Here is a 23,814-nt window from a genome sequence, read left to right on the forward strand (position 1 = left end):
CAGTAACTCAGTTAACACTGCTCTGCATTTAGGGCAGTCGCCCAAGTGACAGATTCCCTATCTGTTGTTTTCCTAGCCTTTTCTTAAATGATTCCAAAGAATTTGGAAATTTATTGAACATCTCCCTTGGTAAATTATTCCAATCCCTAACTCCCCTACCTATAAACGAATATTTGCCCCAATTTGTTCTCTTGAATTCCAAATTTATCTACATATTGTGATCTTTCCTACTTTTAAAAATACCTTCAGGACTCCAACCCACGCTCGCAAGTTACGAGCCCCTGGGGCAAGATACCGTTAGATGGATGACGACATTAATTTCGGAGTTAATTGAAATGCATTTTCTCCTCCACGTATTATGCGTCTTCATTACAAATCCCTTTGAGATGCAAACATTAAGTGGGGAGGTGGCGGCAGAGGAGTGGCGAATTCAGAGCTTTTTTTCTTTTCAGTGGAAAAACATATTCCTCGTGTGCAAGAGATTTACTCGGTAGTGGGATGTTTTGAATTGTGCTTCACGACTTGATGTTTTGATAATACTGCAATTTATTGGCCTGTCTCCATGCTCAGCATGTTACCAGGCAGAGATGAGGTATCATAGCGGTGGAATCAGGTAGTAAGGTCCAGGGAAAAATCACGTAGGTGGAAATAGAAAGATGCCTACATGTAAAACCTGGCGTTTTGTGTATCGCAGATGCAATAATGTGGGCTGGAAAAATCCAGGTAATTTTAGTTAGCAATATGTATCATGCCTCCCCTGCGAACTATGTGACCTTGCCGCGGTGGGGAGGCTTGCGTGTCCCAATGAAGCAGATAGCCGAGCCGCAGGTGCAACCATATCGGATGGGTATCTGTTGAGAGACCAGACTAACGAATGGTTCATCGGTTGTTGCAAGGGCGGCAGTCTAGATGATTGACTGGTACGGCCTTGTAATAATACTCAACATGACTCAGCTGTGTTGATACCGCTACACGGCTGAAAGCAACGGGAAACTACAGCCATAACTAATTCCCGAGGACATGCAGCTCTATCTGTATGAATGATGTACTGATGATGGCTTCCTCCCGGGTAAAATATTCCGGAGGTAAACTAGTCCCCCATTCGGATTTCCGGGGGGGACTACACGAGAGGGGGCATTCATCAGGAAGATGGATATTGACATTCTGCGAGTCGGAGCGTGGAATGTTAGAAGTTTGAATCGTTGTGGTAGGTTAGAGAATCTGAAAAGGGAGATGGATAGACTAAAGTTACATGTAGTTGGTATAAGTGAAGTACGTTGGCAGGAAGAACAGGATTTTTGGTCAGGCGACTACCGAATTATCAACACAGAATCAAACAGGGGAAATGCAGGAGTTGGTTTAATAACGAATAAGAAAATAGGGCAGCGGGTAAGCTACTACGACCAGCATAGTGAAAGAATTATTGTCGTCAAGATAGACACCAAACCAATGCCCACCACAATAGTGCAGGTCTATATGCCTACTAGTTCAGCGGATGATGAGGAAATCGAAAGAATATATGAAGAGATAGAAGAATTAATACAATATGTAAAAGGTGACGAGAATCTAATTGTGATGGGAGACTGGAATGCAGTGGTAGGCCAAAGAAGAGGAGGTAATACAGTAGGCGAATTTGGATTGGGTCAAAGGAACGATAGAGGAATTCGGCTGGTTGAATTCTGCACTGATCATAATTTAGTCCTTGCCAATACTTGGTTCAAACACCACAAACGACGGCTGTATACATGGATGAGACCTGGAGACACTGGAAGGTATCAAATAGACTTCCTTATGATTAGGCAGAGATTCAGAAATCAGGTGTTGGATTGCAAAACTTTCCCAGGAGCGGACGTGGACTCTGACCACAACTTGTTGGTCATGAAATGCCATCTGAAGCTGAAGAAATTGAAGAAAGGAAAGAATGCACAAAGATGGGATCTAGACAAGTTGAAAGAAAAGAGTGTGAGGGATTGTTTCAAGGAACATGTTGCACAAGGACTAAATGAAAAGGCTGAAGGAAACACAATAGAGCAAGAATTGATAGTCATGAAAAATGAAGTCTGTAGGGCTGCTGAAGAAATGTTAGGAAGGAAGAAAAGATCAACTAAGAATCAGTGGATAACTCAGGAGATACTAGACCTGATAAATGAACGACGATAATACAAGAATGCTAGAAATGAAGAGGGCAGAAAAGAATACAGGCGATTAAAGAATGATGTGGATAGAAAGTGCAAGGTAGCTAAGGAAGAACGGCTGAAGAAGTACAAGTATGTCGAAGGTTGTATGGTCCTGGGGAAGGTAGATGCTGCATACAGGAAAATCAAGGAAAACTTTGGAGAAAGGAAATCTAGGTGTATGAATATTAAGAGCTCAGGTGGAAAGCCACTTCTAGGGAAAGAAGGCAAAGCAGAAAGATGGCAGGGGCATATCCAACAGTTGTATCAAGGTAAAGGTGTAGATAATTCGGTTCTGGAACATGAAGAGGCTGTTGATGCTGATGAAATGGGAGACCCAATTTTGAGGTCAGAGTTTGACAGAGCTGTGAGTGACCTAAATAGGAACAAGGCACCTGGAATTGATGACATTCCCTCTGATTACTGACTGCCTTAGGAGAAACCAGCATGGCAAGGTTATTCCACTTAGTGCGTAAGATGTATGAGACAGGAGAAGTCCCATCCGATTTACGGCAGAATATTGTTATACCTATTCCCAAGAAAGCCGGTGCTGACAGGTGTGAAAACTATCGCACCATTAGTTTAGTATCTCATGCCTGCAAAATTTTAACACGTATTGTTTACAGAAGAATGGAAAAACAACTTGAAGCTTAGTTGGGAGATCAATTTGGCTTCAGAAGAAATGTAGGAACATGTGAAGCAATCCTGACTTTAGTCTGATCTTACGGGATCGAATCAAGGACAAGCCCACGTACATGGCATTCGTAGATCTAGAAAAAGCATTCGATAATGTTGATTGGACCAAGCTATTTAAGATTCTGAAGATGATTGGGATCAGATACCGAGAACGAAGAATTATCTACAATCTGTATAAAAATCAGTCTGCAGTGATAAGAATTGAGGGCTTTGAAAAAGAAGCAGCGATCCAGAAAGGAGTGAGGCGAGGCTGCAGTTTGTCCCCCATCCTTTTCAATGTTTACATAGAACAGGCAGTAAAGGAAATCAAAGAGGAATTTGGAAAGGGTTTCACAATCCAAGGAGAGGAAATCAAAACCTTGAGATTTGCCGATGATATTGTTATTTTATCTGAGACTGCAGACGATCTTGAGAAGCTGCTGAATGGTATGGACGAAGTCTTGGGTAATGAGTACAAGATGAAAATAAATAAGTCCAAAACAAAAGTAATGTATTGCAGTCGAACGAAAGGAGGTGATGCAGGAAATATTAGATTAGGAAATGAAGTCTTAACCCTGACAGTAACACCATACGTTTTTCTGACGTGTTATGCGAATGAATGCCATCTATTCCTCTTGAGGATGGGAAAGTTATCCCCTCCACCACCTCTATTCCTTGTTCATTCCATCTGGTAACTTTAATGTAACTTTAAATAATAGGCTTTGAGTGACACGTCTTCGAAACGTGTGGTGTAACTAAAGCGATATTTATAGACGTGTTACTGTCAGGGTTAAAGGAAGTAGATGAATATTGTTACTTGGGTAGTAAAATAACTGACGATGGCAGAAGTAAGGACATAAAATGCAGACTAGCACAAGCAAGGAAGAGCTTTCTTAAGAAAAGAAATTTGCTTACTTCAAACATTGATATAGGAATTAGAAAGGTGTTTTTGAAGACTTTCGTGTGGAGCGTGGCACTGCATGGAAGTGAAACATGGACGATAACTAGCTCAGAAAGAAAGAGAATAGAAGCTTTTGAAATGTGGTGTTACAGAAGAATGCTGAAGGTGAGATGGATAGATCGAATCACGAATTAAGAGATACTGAATCGAATTGGGGAGAGGAGATCGATTTGGCTAAATTTGACGAGAAGAGGAGATAGAATGATAGGACACATCTTAAGCCATCCAGGACTTGTTCAGTTGGTTTTTGAAGGAAGTGTAGGTGGTAAGTACGGTAGGGGTAGACCAAGGTATGAATATGACAAGCAGACTAGAGCAGATGTAGGATGCAATAGTTACGTTGAAATGAAAAGGTTAGCACAGGATAGGGTGGCATGGAGAGCTGCATCAAACCAGTCTATGAACTGATGACTCAAACAACAACAATGTATCATGCACAAGTCAGTAACAAATACCAAGCCGGTCTAATTATTCTGGGGATCAGTCCTTCTAGGCACTGCTGTAGCGAGCGCATGTATGCGTGGTCGATGCGTACAGACTATTTTCGTGCTGTAGGCGTACACGGTTTGCTTTACGTCGCACTGACATATATAGTTTTTATGGCGACGATGGGTTAGGAAACGGCTAGGAGTGGGAAGGAAGCGACCGTGGCATTAATTAAGGTACAGCCCCGGCATTTGTCTGACCTGAAAATGGGGAAACCACGGAAAACCATTTTCAGGGCTGCCGAGAGTGGGGTTCGAACCCACCATCTCCCGAATGCAAGTTGACGGCTACGTGACCCAAACCGCGCAATCACTCGCTCGGTGGTTAAGGCGTACAGTACTTCGCAAGAACACGACGGACCGTGCTTGAGGGGTACAGCGCTCTTCGGGTCCAAATAAGATACAGATAACGGGAAAAATTAGTAGCTGTATTTCACAAGGACGTTACGACGTAGGATGGAAGAGTCTGTTTCTTACCTTCCTAAGGGACAGTTGCATGAACATAAAAATTAAAGCACGGTTAAAAAAAAGGATGTAGGCTTAAAGTAAAAGTGTTCATAGGAAACACTAAGTGTTTTCCGCCAATGTATGTATGGATATTGACATCGTTGACTGTACTGCACCTAACCGTATTGCCCACTGTATTGGTGTGTGTTAAGATATAATTCTCAAAGCAGCTTACCTTCACACTTTACCCAGGCTCTAGGACTGGCTGTCTCTCTTAAAACACCTGCGTGTTTAACCACCACCACCTAGATATATGACAGATATATATATCTAGGTGGTGTTGGTTTAAAAGTTGCGGAGAAACTCCTTGTCAAGTTATTATACAATTAAAAAAGTAACATTCAGGATTTTTGTTTCGGACATACCAACGAAAATATCTTGTCAGTTGTACTAACAGTTTTCTCATTTCAAAAATCGTCATATTTATTAAGTGCTGAGGAATCTTCTTGTGAGTACGCTACAGTATTTCAGTCTTACTAATGAAAAGTTTTATGCAATTGTTTAACACTTGTATAGTTATACATAGAATAACCTCTGTATAAGCGTTGCATATTTTTCTTACTAATAAACGTGGTATACGCATTGCATTACTATACTGCACGTATACACTCGTTCCAAGCTGGAGGAATCTCTTCCTGCTATTCACAGAGTATTTCGTCACGTTCACCGCTTTTATGATAGCTTTTGCTGGTTATCTAGGAGCAGAACCTTTCGAGAAGCACGAATAGAGTAGAATGTCAATGTTCGAATAGAACAGAACGGTAATATACATATTTCAGCGGTATATTGGTCTCATTAATAATAATTACCTCGCTGATAATAATTACTGGCCTCATTCCGCGCTACTCCCTGTGCGTGGGAGACGCAGACGAATACACCCACGGTATCCCCTGCCTGTCGTAAGAGACGACTAACAGGGGCTCTCAAATTGGGAGCGTGGGTTGACGACCACGGGGCCCTTACCTGAGTCTTGACATTGCTTTTACTTCTGCCAGGCTCCTCACTTTCATCAATCAGTGATGCAACTGTTTGACCAATTAGGTAAGGACAGCAAAATCAAACATGTCGGACACACATATTAACATCAATGCACCTTCTACGTCCAATATTACCGGGCGAGTTGGCCGTGCGCGTAGAGGCGTGCGGCTGTGAGCTTGCATCCGGGAGATAGTAGGTTCGAATCCCACTATCGGCAGCCCTGAAAATGGTTTTCCGTGGTTTCCCATTTTCACACCAGGCAAATGCTGGGGCTGTACCTTAATTAAGGCCACGGCCACTTCCTTCCAACTCCTAGGCCTTTCCTATCCCATCGTCGCCATAAGACCTATCTGTGTCGGTGCGACGTAAAGCCCCTAGCAAAAAAAAAAAAAAAGTCCAATATTCCACAACCACACGGTACTACATTCCCGCAAATTCACTTCACCAACTGTACAATAAACAATTTGTATTTGAAATAAAGCTGGGTTATGATAACCGCCTATCAAAGGTTTGAAAACATATGGCATTGTGAAGGTCTCTGATCCAGTCACGGAAAATCAATAACTCAGCGCATCTCTGCGCCTGTTCCTTAAACTCAACTGTCAAACGACATCTCGACAGAAATTTATGAATATTTAAAAAAACAGAGTTATAATTGGGTGACGTTATGCATCAGTAGACTAAGCGCCATTTGGCGAAAATTGAGATTTTAGCACCATCTTGTAGAGGAAGGCTTGAACTATTTATAAAAAATTCCCCAATGCATTACAAGAGGCCGTTAGTTGTTAGTAAACAGAAAACCTAAGCGACAAGGCGGGAATCAGTAAAAATGTGTATTGCATCAGTAGACTATGCCGTTCCAGTTTGCATCATTGGACCAAGCGCCACATTCCTCACATTGCGCGCGGATGACAGCGAGGGAGCCCGCGTTTTCGATAGTGCTGACGTTTTTACGTGGTGATTCAGTGAGTGGGTTATCAAGTGACGAACTTCAGCGATGTATCAAGTATATACCGGTACTTCCAAAAGTAAGGAAAAGGACAATGCTACTAATGCAGCTTGCTAAGAAGGTTGCGTCTGAGAATCATTCTCTAGAATTTGATGGTGAATCTCAGGAAGTAAATCTAAATAAGTCAAGACAGGGACGAACACGGGAAAGTAGAGTTCCCCTTCACCAGGCATTAATACCTTTTTGGCCAAAAGGAAAACGTATTATCTCTGAAGCCAAACTAAGAGACTTTGGTTCGCTGATGCACCTAATACCTGCAGATGCCAAACAATGTTACCAGAATCTTCAAGCAGATTCTGACATCGTGGATGACGTAGATAGGTTTAATGGAGATCCTGATTTTGAGACTGAATGAACTGAGAGCAACAATCGTATTACCTGTCCAGTGATTTGTGCGTATTTATGGCAGAAAATATCTTTAATCACATTTTCTGTCTCAAGCAAAACAAAACAAAACAAGGCTTAAAAATATCACGTCAATACTGTACTCTCAGAATATAATAGGCCTATCGTGAAGGAAAATCCATTCAAAAATTGTACAGACTACAATGGCTCATGTCTTACCAAAGTATTTGACTCAGATAAGTTGAAATTCCTCAAATCAGTAAGTCGTTATAGCAACGAATTTAGAGAATAGCTTCCCTTCTAGAATTTCTCGATCTAAAACTTGAATAATGTACCGGAGTTGTGGCGCGGCTCGTGGTGGATCAAGCACTTAGCGGGCCTTTCCAGACAGTAGGAGATTCAGTTTTTAAACATGGCTGCCGCCACGTTATATTTTTTGAAGTTTTACTCAGTAGATACTCAACAGTTGGGGGTTATTTGTGTAGCATCGTGATACATTATTCGCACTTGAGAAAAACCTTAGTTTGCATCAGTAGACTAAGCGCCATTTCTTCAAGAAAATCTATGTAGTGCGAATATAAAAATGTTGAAATTTGGTGAGAAAGTACAATCTATTATCCTGCAACACCAGTAATACCATATTTAGCAAAATTATGTTCGCTCGAATTTACACATAGAACCAAATTTAAACGCGATTATCTCGCAACCAACTTTTGGCGCTTGGTCTAGTGATGCATAACGGCATCCAATTATCGTCGAGCATAAACAGTCGTATGAAACTCGCCTATAATGGTAATTAAGACTCTCGTATGGAAATTTTAAAACTCGCTTCGGTCGTTTTATAAACATACTCGTGTCTTAATTATTGCCATTATAGGCTTATTGCATAATGTACTATTATTTACTTGTACTTTTAGCCCACGAACACTAGATAAACTGCGGTCACAGTGGGGACAGTTCGAGTTTAGGGTTTCAGTGATAGATTTTATAGTATTGACAGCATAAGTAATGAGAGTGCTGCAGCGGCTGATGAGTTTCGTTAGTTGATTTTCTTCGGGTAAATATCATACGTTCGACTGTGGGATAGAGTCGTTAGCTCTGTGCTCGGACTACTTTACTCCCAGGAATTAACCTGTAACTCATTTTTGTGTAGGCTGAGTGAACGCCAGGGCATGTTCCGCTCCAGAAGTGGAAATCTTGTTTCTTAGATTTGGCGACTTTCTGACGGGGAATCGAACCCTCGTCCTTTCGGGTGAATATACGCGCCTTTACCACCTCAGCTAGGCAGCCCGTTCTGTACTGTAGAATTTGACATAATTCTGAACGATGTTGGGGAGAGATGAGTCATCCTCTTGCTTACGAAATATTCTTGGTCACAAAATGCTGTTTCCTTCATTAGCTCTCATAAATCTTCATGGCCAAGCAGGTGGCTGTGCGGTTTGGGTCACGTAGCTATCGGTTTGCATTCGGGAGATAGTGGGTTCTAACCCCACTGTCGGCAGCTCTGATGATAGTTTTCCGTAGTTTCCCATTTTCACACCAGGTGAATTCTAGGGCTGTACCTTAAGGCCACGATCGCTTCCTTACCACTCCTAGCCCTTTCCTATCCCATCGTCGCCATAAGACCTATCTGTGTCAGTGCGACGTAAAGCAGATTGCTACAAAAATATCGTTGAATTTCTACATTCCTGGAGAATACGCATTACACAACCATGGAACCTAGAGTAGTTTACTTTCCCCAACTTTTAAGTACCGTATATGGTATCAACTCCGTAGTACGTAGATTTCCTACCGGTATTCCCGATATTCCTGGTATTACTCTCATAACAGCACATAAAGGATTAGAAAATGTAGTTAATCAAAACAGGGAGAGTTTGAGTCATTGGCATGGTTAAAAGGGAATAAAGTTGTCTTAAATAGCAAGAAAATTGAAGACATTTTCTTTCATCTAAGCAATACTACTAGGAAGGACAGCAACAAATCAGTGAAAATGTTAGGATTTCATTCAGACTCAAAATTGAGCTGGAATGTTCATGCACAACTGTGTAAGAAACTGTCCCAAATGTTATTTTTATTGCGAAAAGTGAAAAAAAAGAAATGTTACCAAACTTCAAATAACATCTGCTTACTATGATTTTTTTTCTTCATATCTACAGTATGGAACAATAATCTGGGGGAATTCCATGAGGGCTCAAGATGTTTTTATATGGCAGAAGAAAGCAACCGGGTGCATACAGGGATTTTTTCTCGCTAGTTGCTTTACGTCGCACCGACGCAGATAGGTCTTATGGCGTCGATTACAGGGAATTTCAGACAAGAAATCGTGTAGGGCCATTTTCCAATAACAGAATAATTACTCTTCCCTCAATATGTACTTACCAATGCATAATGGACATAAAATACAACCTGCTAAATTACCCATTCTAGAAGGATGTACATCAACGTATTACTAGAAGTTATATAGACACTCATGTTAGATTCATTAACACGGAAAAATATCATAATTACACAGGTATGATACCATTTAAAAAAACTCCCATTGGAATTAAGAGATATGTCGGTGAAATCTTTCAAAAGACTGTAAAAAGCTGGCTGATGATAAACAGCAGTTACAGTACCGGTATACAGAATTTGAAGAAAAATACTTGCATATAAATCAGTAAGGATGTGTGTGTGTTTTACTTGTAGGTATAGCAGAAAATACAGGGTTATTAAAAATTATTTGAGCGATTCCAAAGCTCTACGATAACTTTATTATTTGACACATTGTCACAAGGCTTTCCACAAACATAGAAAAACTCAGTTTTTTTTTACATTTACAAATGTTCGATATGTGCCCCTTTAGTGATTCTGCAGACATGAAGCTTATAATCAATTTCGTCCCACACTCGGCGCGGCATGTCCCTATCAATGGATTCGAAAGCTCGGTTGATGTGAGCTCGCAGTTCTGGCAGGTTTGTTGGGAGAGGACGTATAAACACAGAGTCTTTCACGCAACCCCACACAAAGAAATCGCATGGGGTTAGGTCAGGGAAGCGTGGAGGCCATGATATGAATTGCTGTTCATCAGCTCCACCTCGACCGATCCATGGGTTTGGCAACCTCCGGTTTAGAATTGACGAACATCACCATGGAAGTGGTGTGGAGCACCATCCAGTTGGAAAATGAAGTCCACGCTGTCCTCCAGTTGCGGCATGAGCCAATTTTTCAGCATGTCCAGGTACACGTGTCTTGTAACGGGTTTTTCGCTGAAGAAAAGGGGGCCTTGCACTTTAAACCGCGAGACTGCACAAAACACATTCACATTCGGTGAATTTCGAATGTGCTGCACGATAGCGTGAGGATTCTCCACCCCCCCTCCCCCAGATTCGCACACTGTGTCTGTTCACTGTACCATTAACAAAAAATGTTGCTTCATCACTGAAGACAAGTTTCGTACTAAACTCATCCTCTACCGGGCGAGTTGGCCGTGCGCGTAGAGGCGCGCGGCTGTGAGCTTGCATCCGGGAGATAGTAGGTTCGAATCCCACTATCGGCAGCCCTGAAGATGGTTTTCCATGGTTTCCCATTTTCACACCAGGAAAATGCTGGGGCTGTACCGTAATTAAGGCCACGGCAGCTTCCTTCCAACTCCTAGGCCATTCCTATCCCATCGTCGCCATAAGACCTATCTGTGTCGGTGCGACGTAAAACCCCTAGCAAAAAAAAAAAAACTCATCCTCTTCCACACACTGTTGCAACTGCGCCGAAAATTCAAGGCGTTTGACTTTGTCATCGGGAGTCAGGGCTTGTAGCAGTTGTAAGCAGTTAGGCTTCTGCTTTAGTCGTTTCCGTAAGATTTTCCAAACGGTCGGCTGTGGTATGTTCATCTCTCTGCTTGCTCTTTCCGTCGACTTCCGTGGGCTTCCCACGAACATACTACGTTGGCGGAGCAGGGAGAGAGGTGATACTTCCACGTGGCGCGTCCCAGGTGGCGGATAGGGGGTCCTAACCGGCTTGCCGGCGGACTTGAGGGAAATAAAATACCTCTCGCGGACCAAACACTACCCCCTGCGGGTGGGGGACGCACATGTAGAACACACCCGCGGTATCCCCTGCCTGTCGTAAGAGGCGACTAAAAGTGGCGACCAAGGGATGATTGAATTAGAACCATGAAACTACTTTTGATTCGTACCATCATGCGGGGAACACCATGAGTTGCCTGTACTTGCGAGTAGTACCACTAAATTAGGTACGAAATAGGTTTGTGATTCGTAGCAGTAAAGAGGCTGGCCTGGGGGTTTCCAGTACCCGTGCGTCGTACCCATGTGAGCAACACCGCGGGTCTGGGCGTAGCCTGTGTGTTGTACCGCTATATGAGAGACACCGTCGGTCTGCGTTGCCTGTGATTGGTGCCCACTATGTGAGGAACACCACGGGAATACCGGCGCCCGTGATTAGTACACCTAGGTGAGGAGCCTCATCGGTTTGCGTTGGCTGTGAGTGGCGCCATTGTGTGAAAAACACCATAGGTCTGCGTTCCCTGTACGAACTACAATACTTGTGAGTAGTACCATCTTGTGTGGAACACCGTGAGTCTTCGCTACTTTTGATTAGTACCCCAACATGACAAATACCATGGTTCTACTTTACTCGCGACATGTACCATTCTGTGGGGCCTTGGACATGGATTTTGCACCCCTTTAGACATCAAGCATCATTGTGCTTTATAAGTGGTCCCTTGGTCAGTAATACTATTATTTACGACCTTTTTTTGAGTCTGATCCACTGTTTTTTTTTTGTTGGGGTCATTCCATCCATTCATTCTTCATGACATTTTTTATTTTATTTTGGTCAGTGGATGAATTTGTACTTTTTGTTATTTCATTTTGTACCATTAGGGGCCGATGACCTCGATGTTAGGCCCCTTTAAACAACAAGCATTATCATCATCCGTGGGCTTCGCGTGGAACTTGCCCGCATGCGATCAACTGTTTCTTCAATTACTGCAGGCCGACCCGTTGATTTCCCCTTACAGAGGCATGCTGACGCTTTAAACTGCACATACCATCGCCAAATGGAGTTAGTAGTTGGTGGATCTTTGTGGTACTTCGCCCTGAAGTCGTTGCACTGTTATGACAGACTGATGTGAGTGCATTTCAAGCACAGCAAACGCTTTCGCGGCTCTTGTCTCACTGCTCACTGCTGCTGCGCTCTCGTGGCAGAAATATGTAGTGCGACTTCAGCAGACCAAAACTTTTTGACATTTTCTACATAACTGTTGAGTTTCGTGACCATATGCCAATGCATAGAGCTATAGTGGATTTATGAAATCGCTTCAAAAATTTGTAATAACCCTGTATTTAGTACAGAATATATTCGAAGGGAATGAAAAATGATTGACAAAAATTTGTGTTATATTCTATGGAAAGGGGGCCTATTGTCAATTTAGCTGTATAATGAAACCGTGTATATTCATTAATTTTTAAGAACAGTTCTTTATGTATTGATGGATTTTGTCTATTACAGTGTAGACTGTTTAATGACAATAAATTATATTCTGTACTATTATTCTCGACTTTTAAATGCAGAATTAAATTCCATGCCACGTATATTTCTGTTCAGCGACTGGTCTGTATTTATCTGCTTATGGAGACTGATCACCTAGGATTGAGTAGGGATACTTCAGTCACGTTGGTGATGAATACTGTAGTCAGAGTCGGTAAGTAAATGAGTAAAATTAATCGAATTAATTGAAACCGTTTCATTCCTAGTAATTTTTACTTGTAATTGATACATTTTACAAAATATAATTTTTACTTTTAATGTATTTCTTGAAATAAATAGTAATTGTTACATTCTATTAATAGGATATACATCGCACAAAAGCAGAAACGGGGGGGGGGGGGAATAAATGACGATGAAGATAACTTTTTCAGTGTTACTACAGCAGAACCGGTAGCTTTACCAGTTTTCGATGAGGTTCTTTCTAACCTCTCCAGTACTTTTAAAAACGACGTTCTTATTCCAACGATATACTTAAAATTAAGCACAGGTATTCTTTCAAGTACTCCCGTAGGGTGCCTTTTTAGTAAATGCAAAGATATGCATTCTCCCTCTTGCAAGGCGTCGAGGATTAACAATGAGAATTTTAAGCACTAATCAATGTATTTGCAAAGAAGTGGCCAATTATCTGAAAGTTTAAAGTTAAACAAAATAAAAATGATGGGAAAATATAATTTATAAAATACCAAGGTATCGTGTTTAGTCTCACCTACTAATAGCCACTTAATGTCTCCATGCAAACAAAAAAAAAGCGCTAAATAAAGTAATATATCTTCCTTGCTAACTTTTGTATTATTTAGCCCCATGCAAAAAAATCAATGATTTCCGTTAGACTCGCTTTCTGTAAAGCAATTGTAATTTTATTGATTACTTGTTGAAAATAATTGTAATGAAGTGAAATATTTCCCAGGTATCTGTAATTGAGCCCAATTACTTTATTCTTCCCATCGCTGACTGTAGTGTTTTTCAAAAAGCCGACAACCTCTACATGCTGTACATGAACCTGCGATACCGCCCACGACGAAGAGTGTATATTCATTTTAACAGACAGTGGAAGTTTCAACGTAAAGGTGATAACGAATCCTGTGAATCTTAGTTATATCTGATGAATGATTACGTAATTTAAAACTATATCATTGGGGAATTTGTTGGTTTATAAATGCAGGGGAGTACATGGAACGATAGCTCTTTTTACGTATTAATTGCTCCCATTTCTATGAATAGTACACAATGTCGTCTTAGGTATATTTGCTCTTCTGCTTAAATGTGTAATGTTAAGTGAATCATTTAGCGAAATTGTAGAATATTAATCCATTTATTTCTTATAATACTGCGGCGTGGAAAGCTGTTGCATCCGCCATTCTAATGTGCAGCTAGGGGTGGCGGGGCATGTTAGCCATCTCCAATCGCGCGCGCACATTACCAAGTAAGGCTCGCTCTCTGCCTATTACCGACAACCAGACAGAAGCGAGTCAGGCGCGCAATGGTTAGACCCTGTTGTTGTTACTGCCATTGGCCACTACGACGCTGGAAGTCTCAAGCTTTGCAGAAAGAACGAGAACTGTTGAACCGAGAGCCTTCCGTCTCCAAAGGCTTCGACGGGCTAAGAAATTGGCGGAGTATTATCCAACACAGAACTCGTCACATTAAGTTAAAATAATTCAAAGACGATCATTCTGGTAATTTTTAATTCAACTTCTTCAGCTGCTGGGTTCTGAACAAGAAGCATTGAATAAGTCTGTTTTAGAAAATATTTTTTCACCTCCTAAACGTTGTTGAAAGTCGTCTAACCTAGGAATGGGGTATGTCTGGAACAGTCCTGTCATTCAAAACGTTTGTATTTCCCACCTGATCGCAAGGAACCATTTTTTAAAATTTACTTACCATGTGCAGTGGATTGCCATTCTTATTTTGAGGGTCGGATGATGGTATCTAGCATGAATTACAAATCCTTTTTTGCCTGAGCTAGGCAGTGTGGATCTTGCTGCCTAAGTCTAGAGAAAATTGGCGATCCTTTAGTCGTAATGTAAAGCTTAATATTATGAGTCACTTCGCTGCCAAGATATTGTTGAAAGGATTCCGAAATTACATACTGAACTAGTCATAAACTCACCTGAAATACAAATTTTGGTTATGTCGTTAATCAGTCTTCTTTTCTTGATTTCGACTAGTAAATTGAACTCATTTTAAAAATCAGTTCCTAGTACAGTACTCCCTTTACATATGCAACAATGAGTGGACATCGAAACTATCGGCGTAAGCCAAGGTCGAGCTTCAGGGCTTTAAAATCTCCAGTCGATATTGTCCCCTTCTCCGGGGTCGCTCAGTCGGCGGAGCGAGGGTCCCAAAGGGTGGACTGTTCGCAGGGCCAACTTGCTTTTACGGGACCGACCGACAGAACATTTGTTTTTACAGGGCCATTGGTGACTGGATAGGAGACATGATGTTGAATGAAAATCAGGACAAAATAACAACAATGTTTATTAAAATATAATGAAAACTCAGCCTGGACAAATGCAAAATTAAAAAAAAAAACAATATTTCACCAAAATAATTCAATTCATTATTGCTTGTGAACAAATAAAATGACTGAGTCCTTGCATGCTTCTCGGTTTCATTTGATTCCATTACTTCTTCAATGAAACTCCCTCCAACATTTTACTCTGCAACATTGAATTAATCATGTGATTAGCAATGCTATCATTTTCAATTGCAACACAGGTTTAGAAAATCCTCAGGTAAATTACTTTAATACCTCTTTGAGAAACTTCACTATCGAAATTGCATTTACTTATTAAAAAATTGTTAAAGATTTACTTCACCACACTTGTGAAAAATCCTTTCTAAATCGTTTATCACCATCATGAAATTATTTAGCTTATTCTCAGTAAGTTCTGTACAAATCACTTTTGGAAAACTCCTTACAATGTTTGAGATCGTCGTCATAAATTTCAAAAACTCTTTACCACTTCGAGAAACGTCTTTACAATGTTTAAAAATTTTGAAAAATCCTTTGAACTTCCCCTCTCTCGTAGACTTCGCTCGACGGTATTCCTTTAGAATTCTTAATAACGTTTCCTAACTAACTAGTATTCTATGGATGGATAGAGTATCACGCAACACTATGTGGAATCAACAACAATAATATCAATGCATCATCAATCACATCAAATACACAAAAGATAAGCATTCCTGGAATGATGTGGGTAAATGTCACGAAATAACATAATTCTATCAACTGTTTATAAGTAGATTTATCACACAATAGAACTATACTAGTTTATTATTATTATTATTATTATTATTAATTTATTGTAACCTTCTCTTCCTCTTGAATTCGGTTGAAGATCCTTACAACATTACCTGACCATAATGAGAACTCCTCATGACTGTATTTATAAGATGAAATAGGATGACAAAATTTTTATCTCGATGAATAATCATCACCATCATTAGAAATATGCGTTTAAGAGCCTCGAGAAAATCAAATAGTGATTAAGTCGTGCATTATTCGTATCAGTTGTTGAGCAAAGAACAAGAACTATTATTAGTCCCTAAATCTTTTCATACCATCATAAATCACTATCACCACAGTCACTCAGTATAATCACTGTGATTCATTATAATCATTATGACTGATATGCACCCTAGTGGTCCCATATCGTCAATTCATCAAAATTTACTATCACAATGATCGCTCAATTTTTCTCAACAACTCGTTAAAGTTTCCCGACCGGGCGAGTTGGCCGTGCGCGTAGAGGCACGCGGCTGTGAGCTTGCATCCGGGAGATAGTAGGTTCGAATCCCATTATCGGCAGCCCTGAAGATGATTTTCCGTGGTTTCCCATTTTCACACCAGGCAAATGCTGGGGCTGTACCTTAATTAAGGCCACGGCCGCTTCCTTCCCACTCCTAGCCCTTTCCTGTCCCATCGTCGCCGTAAGACTTATCTGTGTCGGTGCGACGTAAAACAACTAGCAAAAAAAAGTTTCCCGACCTTCATTATTATTATTATTATTATTATTATTATTATTATTAAAATTATTTTTATTTCCTACAATGGCTCCTAGAACGTTCTCTCGATGAGCTGTTCCTATTAAGGTCGATTCACACATCTCCGGGACGTGACGGCGCTCTCCGTTTCCGTATCCGTCCTTTCCGACATGAATATTTCACGTCTGTTCTCACACTTCAGTTCCGTGCAGTTATAAGTCAGCAATCAAGTGTTCCATGATGAGTTTTCTTAGTGATGATGAACTGTTAATGATAGCTATAATCTTGGATGAAGAGGAGAAAGAGAGGAAGAAACAGTGGGTTCATCCTATATGGAAACGCAGGGATAAGGAAGGAGAGTTTTCTACTCTATATAAGTGCTTGAAGGACGACGAAGTAAAATTTCACGGATATTTCAGAATGAGCAGAAATACATTCAGTGAGTTGTTTAAGAAGGTAGAGCCTTTAATTACAAGAAAGGACACGTTTTGGAGACCTGCAATTACACCGATGGAAAGACTGGCTGTATGCCTGCGGTAAGTAGACTTAAGTAATATTAAAATAAAATGAAAATGAAGTAAGTACATTCGTGTTCATGACAACAATTTTGTAGTAGCATAAATGAACAAAAATACAATATTTTGTAAAACATCATACCGTGAACTTTACGAGGAAGAATTTAAGAAATATGTATTTAAAACAGCAGGGAAAAAATTGAAATCATTAGTGTTTTTGGATGTTGAAATAACTGTCATGTTACTGAGTTGATTTTTCACCAAACTTCTGCCAATAAAGTTGTAGGTTATCTTCATTGTTGTTGACTGTTGAACACGATGAAGAACTGAGAGTATCTGTAGTCGCATTTTCTGGTAGTGCCTCTAAGGGTTGAAATGCCCTCTCACCAGATGCTGTTGTCGAGCTGGTACTTTGCTCTGTCAACATCATCATTTCATATTTATGTGCGGTTGCGAAAATTTCTGATTTAGCTAAACTCAAGTAGTATGGAGACAGTGACTTCAACATAGGCGAAATTCCAAATAAAAAGGCATCAACGGGGTGTTGTAGATGTTCATTGGCCCGGTTAGATATAGCTGAGCCCTGCGCAGAATTTTTTTCGATGATGTATTTCATCAGTATCGACGATGCTGTTGGTTCATCCTGTAGCTTCCTTTTCTTACAATACCTTCGAGGGGTTGAAAACGTTGAGGAGTCAGTTTTATCACTGATGTTTCCTGTAGATATACCCTTGTTGTTTACATCGTGAGGTACAGGCTGCTGCTTGGATTGCGGTGGTTCTGCTGTATTTGAAGTATCATGTTCTTCCTCGTCTTCACTTTCAAAATCGTCATCTGCGGACAGATTGATGTTTCCCTTAGTTTCTCTTTCATTGAAGTATTTATCCAAGAAACTTAATTGATCCGCAAATCTGTAGCGTTTTACAGTTTTTGCTGCCTCCCCACTTTTAGTTCTCAGTTTTTTCAGCCACTTCTTATAATTATCTCTTAGATTGTTCCACCTTGCTTTGCACCTTTCACCTGGAAAAATAAATAAATTATTTAGGCCTTTACTCTTTTGAAATTAGGTAGGAATTTAATTAATAATTAAGTATTTAATCGTTGGTGTTTACTCATAATGATAAGTTTATTGTGAATTCATAAAATTAGGTATTTTTGTATTTGTTTCAGATTCCTCGCAACCGGAGATTCATTTAAAACAATATCTTACAGCTATCGTCTTGGGCATTCCACTGTACACAAGATTGTGAAAGAAACTTGCGAAGCTATAATAAGAGCACTGATACATGACGTAATGCCTCATCCAACAGAAGAAATGTGGAAAGCCACAGTGAAAGACTTCCAAGAACGCTGGAATTTTCCGAACTGTTTGGGATCAGTTGATGGTAAACACGTCGTCATTCAGGCTCCGCCGAACAGTGGCTCCCAGTATTTCAATTATAAGAAAACATTTTCAGTTGTTTTATTAGCACTTGTAGATGCCAACTATAACTTCATTGCTGTCGACATTGGATCGTACGGTAAGAACAGCGATGGAGGTGTCTGGGCTCATTCGAATATTGGGAAAGCTTTTGAACAAGGTGCCTTATCAGTTCCTGGATATACACAATTGCCAGGTTCGTCCATTGAAATACCACATGTAATAGTGGGTGACGAGGCATTCCCTTTAAAGTCATATATTATGAGACCGTATCCAGGCCAACAATTGGACAGAACAAAGCGAATATTCAGCTATCGACTCAGTCGTGCTCGGAGGGTAGTTGAAAACACTTTCGGTATTCTAACCCAGAAATTTCGAATTTACAACAGACGAATTCAATCAAAGCCGGAAAGCGTTGATAACATAATACTAGCGACTTGTGTGCTACACAATTTCATTAGAAAGTATGACGACAGTGTTTTCACGCTTATAAATGAAACAAGTGATTCCACAAACCAAGAGTTTGTCAATCCACAGCTCCAAAACTTGCCCCCTCGTGGTGGGAATTCGACCAGAGAGGCTTTCTGCATAAGGGATAAGTTAAAAGATTATTTCTGCTCAGAAGCTGGTTCAGTACCGTGGCAAGAACACATATGAAAGATGTCGATAACGTCACTTAGTGAGTGGCTGAAGACCTTCCCGATATGCTAGTATATTAAGTTCTGAGAATGTCAATTTTTAGTAACATAATTAGTATCTTATGATTATTATATTATTTTATATAGGCCTACTGTATATGATTATACTCGTATAATTGTTATAACTATTGTTTATAATGTTATGTTTATAACTATATTAAATTTGGATTGATATTCACATTGTCGCAGGTACATAGGCGTCGACTTGTTAAACATTTAGAAGGTGGGGGGGGGGAAGGTTGTGCAATAAAGTGAGGTATTAGTAAATTATTTACTACAACTACTAGAGAAGAAGGTATTAATGATATTAGTGCACTACATTTGCTTTTAATTACTTGAAAAATTAAATAAATGAAATTGTTGATTAATTTTTAATGCCCTTGACTTTGTAGGTTGGGGGCAGAAAGTGCCTTGTCGCGCTAAAGTCGGTGTCTATGTACAGACAGACTGATTTTCTTAATCTTAAAAGCAGAAAAAATTGGTTACCTACCTTCAGCTTCCATTTTCTCGCCAATTTCCTCCCATACACGCTTCTTCAAACCACTATCCATATATTTTGAATCAGCTAAATTATATAGAAAAGAGCGTGCCTTCACTAATTCAATCAGCAGTTCGTCCTTCATTTTGGAAGATAAAGTTCAAACGTACACAGATAACTTCAGTACTCTACGAAAGCAGAGAAGCAGGAAGGCGCGATGAGAGAAATCACGTCCGTGAAAGCAAGAAAATATCGTTGGCGAGCGAATACGTATTGCCGGCACGGATCACGGAGAAGCACTGAAGGTCACGGCGAATGACGTCAACGGAAGTGTATGAACTCATCCCTTCGTTTACATGGCGACGATATTTTATTTTCACGGAAGATGCCGTCACGGCACGGAGAGCGCCGTCACGTCCCGGAGATGTGTGAATCGACCTTTACTCGTCGATTACCTTCCCTTCTAGTATCAATCATCATACATCCCTAACAGCTTTTTAAGATTACGATTTAATCATAGTTTACTCCTATTTTAATCACATCGTCTTTGTCATGATTATTATAACCTTATTTTATTATTATTATTATTATTATTATTATTCTCATTATTATTAGGTCTTAATCCCTTATAATTTCCTTTGAAGATCGTAATTACTTATGACCTTGTCAACTCTCTGGCAACAGGGATTACTTATCACCGAATTTGAAAAAAAGGAAACCATTATTCCAAGAAAATGCAAAGATAGGACAATATTGAAATCACAAATCAACGAGGGAATGAATACTCTACCATCACCATTAAGTACAACATTACTAAACTACATTCCTCTAAGCAAGAATACAATCTACTAGGCATCTACTAAAAGAGAAGAAATTTTACAACGGCACTTATAGTTCCGATGAAAATTCGTGGCGTCGGGATGCTGCTATGGGCGTCGGCGTCCTCTTTTTCAGCTATGGTGGTTTACAGGTGTACAAGGTCATCGTGTTGGCGTGCACACTGGAGTTTAATCCATCATGACTATGGCTACATCCAGCATCGTTGTATTACTCCAGCAAAGTTCCGGAAAATTCCAATCTTTTCCTCGTATTCGTTGCATCTTGGCTGCTAGGTTTCACGGAGATAGCTGAAAGTGAAATTCTGCATTAACAATAGGATCCACACTAGTTGTAACTCACTAAATTATTCACAACACTTAACTGGTGCAACGATGTATTTTCAGGTCCAGGTTTACTATTAGCTTCGACTTCCAAACACATTCACCTAGTTACGATACGTCTTACAGCTGACACATAATATTACTGGTTACTACGATGTTTAAAGGCCAAATTACTTCTCGAATATTCCCTTAAGATCGTGCCTTTCCTTTATAATGCCCAATGGAACATTCCATGAGTTTCTGTTATAAGACTCGGCTTCAATGAACACACGAACTGTCTGCGGTTCAGCAAGTTCCACACGGGAAAATGTGCGGCTGTAATAAACTCGCTGGATACTGCATTGAGCTAACGACAAGTTGCACTGGCACTCAAATAAAGCAATGGTTGTACCATACGAGAATTATACAGGTATTAACGTCGTCTGCCAATACTCTTCATTTCCGTAGAGAATGCACTGTTCATCTTCTCCGTAAGAATACGACTGTACGACGTTCTTCAAAACTGTTCTGTTCGTCGTTTCGTAAGGTACTCTTCTGTACTGTTCGGTGTTTCACAAGGGACTAGCGCTGTGAAGAGGAGGCGGACCTCCTGTTGATTGAATCGGATAATACGATTACAGCTCTCCTCCGGAGACCTCCGGTAGTCCTCCGATTGAATTCACTGGCGGAAAATTCAAATGCTTAGATGTGGGCAATGTTGCAACGGTGACCTTAGGAGGAATTACAATTTAGATTTTAGTACTAATTCCACAGATGCACGTGTTCCCCTACGTTTGTCATTCAAATGATGTAGTCGTTTCAAGATCGCCGCATTATTTGTTACGTTATGAATAACAGATTTTGATCTGCTGACGTTCAGTTTGCAATAGGTGCAGGTGGATAGAATACTGTAGATTGAATATTGGCATAAATTATACTGTTGCAAATGCGTTAACAATATTATTAATACTGGTAGTAAAATAGTTTAAGTGGTAATTATATTCCATTGCATGTAAACATGTATTATATACGATGTTCTTACATTAATTATACTCGTAGCTCCATTTATTACGGAACAGTACATCCGGCTCCATGGCTAAATGGTTAGCGTGCTGGCCTTTGGTCACAGGGGTCCCGGGTTCGATTCCCGGCAGGTTCGGGAATTTTGACCTTAATTGGCTAATTTCGCTGGCGCTGGAACTGGGTGTATGTGTCGTCTTCATCATCATTTCATCCACATCACAACGCGCAGATCGCCTAAAGACGTCAAATCAAAGGACCAGCATCTAGTGAGCCGAACTTGTCCTCAGACACTCTCGGCACTAAAAGTCATACGCCATTTCAGTTTTTACTGAAGAGTACGAACTGATTGAAACTGGTTATATGCTGTACCGGGCTGAGTAGTTCAGACGGTAAAGCGCTGGCCTTCTGAGCTCAAGCTTGCGGTTTCAATTCCGACTTTGCTCGGCGGTACCTGAAGGTGGTCAGGTGTACCGGCAGTAGCGGCGATTGGGAATTAGAAGTAGGGGGGGAAAATGTAAAGACAACAAAGTACCCCAGTTTGTGAGATATAGCGGGGGGGGGGGTATATACGTTATACATTAAAACTGAAAAAAAAGCTACTAAATGGAATTTCGACAGAGAGGTAAAGATTCTCAGCCTACCAACTTGTGTTGATAATATTTATGAGATTTTGATTCAATACTATACAATAAAACTTTCACGAGAGGAACAATATTACACATGTATTACAATTAAATAGACGTACGGCGTGATTATATAATTAAATTCATTTAGTATTTGACTACAACCTAAAAAAACTGACACTAAATAGACCGCCAGACTAACGAATGCACGCGTACCCATCCTCACAGCACATACAAAGTCTCCACTACAGTACTCGCTGTGGCGCTATACAAATCAGTTAACCGCATGAACGACTTTGTTGCGTATTTCCGCTAATAATTTCGTTATTAATTAAAGCAAATAATTAGCTGATAAGACAACAGGGCTTGTACAAATTGCTTGTTTTAATAATTCCTATAATACCTTGTTTCATCCAGCTAAAATGGAATACAAATGCAAAGTTTTCTCCACAAAGTAGGGAGGCGACTGTCCCCTCTCGCCCCCCCTAATCGCCGCTACTGTACCGGCACATGAAAGAACTCCTGTGGGACAAAATGTCGGCACCTTAACGTCACAGAAAACCACAGAAGTGGTTATGGGAGTACAATAATAATAATAATAATAATAATAATAATAATAATAATAATAATACTTCCATCAATTTACCCTCCCGGGTTGGGTGTTCCCTCGGACCTATACCGCCTCAAGGACAGTGTCCTGGAGCGTGAGACTTTGGGTTTTGTTTTATATCGCACCGACACAGATAAGTCTTATGGCGACGATGGGATAGGGAAGGTTTGGGAGTGGGAACGAAGCGGCCGTGGCCTTCAGTTAGGTACCATCCTGGCATTTTCCTGGAGGGGAAGTGGGAAACCACGGAAAACAATCTTCAATGCTGCCGACAGTGGGATTCGATCCCACTATCTTCCGGATGAAAATGGGTTCGAACCCCACTGTCGGCAACTCTGAAGATGGTTTTACGTCGTTTTCCATTTTCACGCCTAGAAATTACTCTCCTTAGCCGTTCCTATCACATCGTCGTCATAAGACGGCATGACGTAAAGCAAATTTTTACAAAAGTAATCGACAAATGAAACACGAACGATAAATGAGAATGTATATATTTCCTATATTCTCCTTCGTCATACTTATAAAGCAGTATTTACTATGTCGCTAGCACATCCGTTGCGCACCACGGATGGAACGGCAAGCGAGGCACACATTCAGTACTGTTGCTCCGTCCTCCGCTCGCCCTCCGCTCGCGTGC

The 23,814-nt window shown here is 40.5% G+C and overlaps 2 protein-coding genes and 1 pseudogene across 3 annotated transcripts in view; all 3 read left to right on the forward strand.

The window, feature by feature from the left end:
* RanBPM (Ran-binding protein M) overlaps positions 1-23,814 on the forward strand; it is a 250,198-nt gene that overhangs the window by 36,492 nt on the left and 189,892 nt on the right. The gene's annotated exons all lie outside the window — the stretch shown is intronic.
* LOC137498577 (craniofacial development protein 2-like) lies at positions 1,234-9,828 on the forward strand (annotated as a pseudogene).
* LOC137498578 (uncharacterized) lies at positions 10,223-19,263 on the forward strand. The gene is made up of 3 exons (XM_068226442.1): positions 10,223-10,354; positions 16,903-17,207; positions 18,357-19,263. Exons 1-3 carry the CDS (start codon positions 10,223-10,225, stop codon positions 19,261-19,263), a joined length of 1,344 nt encoding a protein of 447 aa, XP_068082543.1.

The sequence above is a fragment of the Anabrus simplex genome, chromosome 2 (assembly GCF_040414725.1).
Source record: "Anabrus simplex isolate iqAnaSimp1 chromosome 2, ASM4041472v1, whole genome shotgun sequence".
In the NCBI taxonomy this organism is placed as follows: Eukaryota; Metazoa; Arthropoda; class Insecta; order Orthoptera; family Tettigoniidae; genus Anabrus; species Anabrus simplex.

Excerpts from the sequence above, each read along its gene's own strand:
- LOC137498578 (XM_068226442.1), top strand. The coding sequence starts at position 10,223 with ATGGGTTTGGCAACCTCCGGTTTAGAATTGACGAACATCACCATGGAA. Across the intron at positions 10,355-16,902 it reads CAATTTTTCAGCATGTCCAG|TGTTCCATGATGAGTTTTCT; the intron begins GTACACGTGTCT and ends TCAGCAATCAAG. Across the intron at positions 17,208-18,356 it reads AGACTGGCTGTATGCCTGCG|ATTCCTCGCAACCGGAGATT; the intron begins GTAAGTAGACTT and ends TATTTGTTTCAG.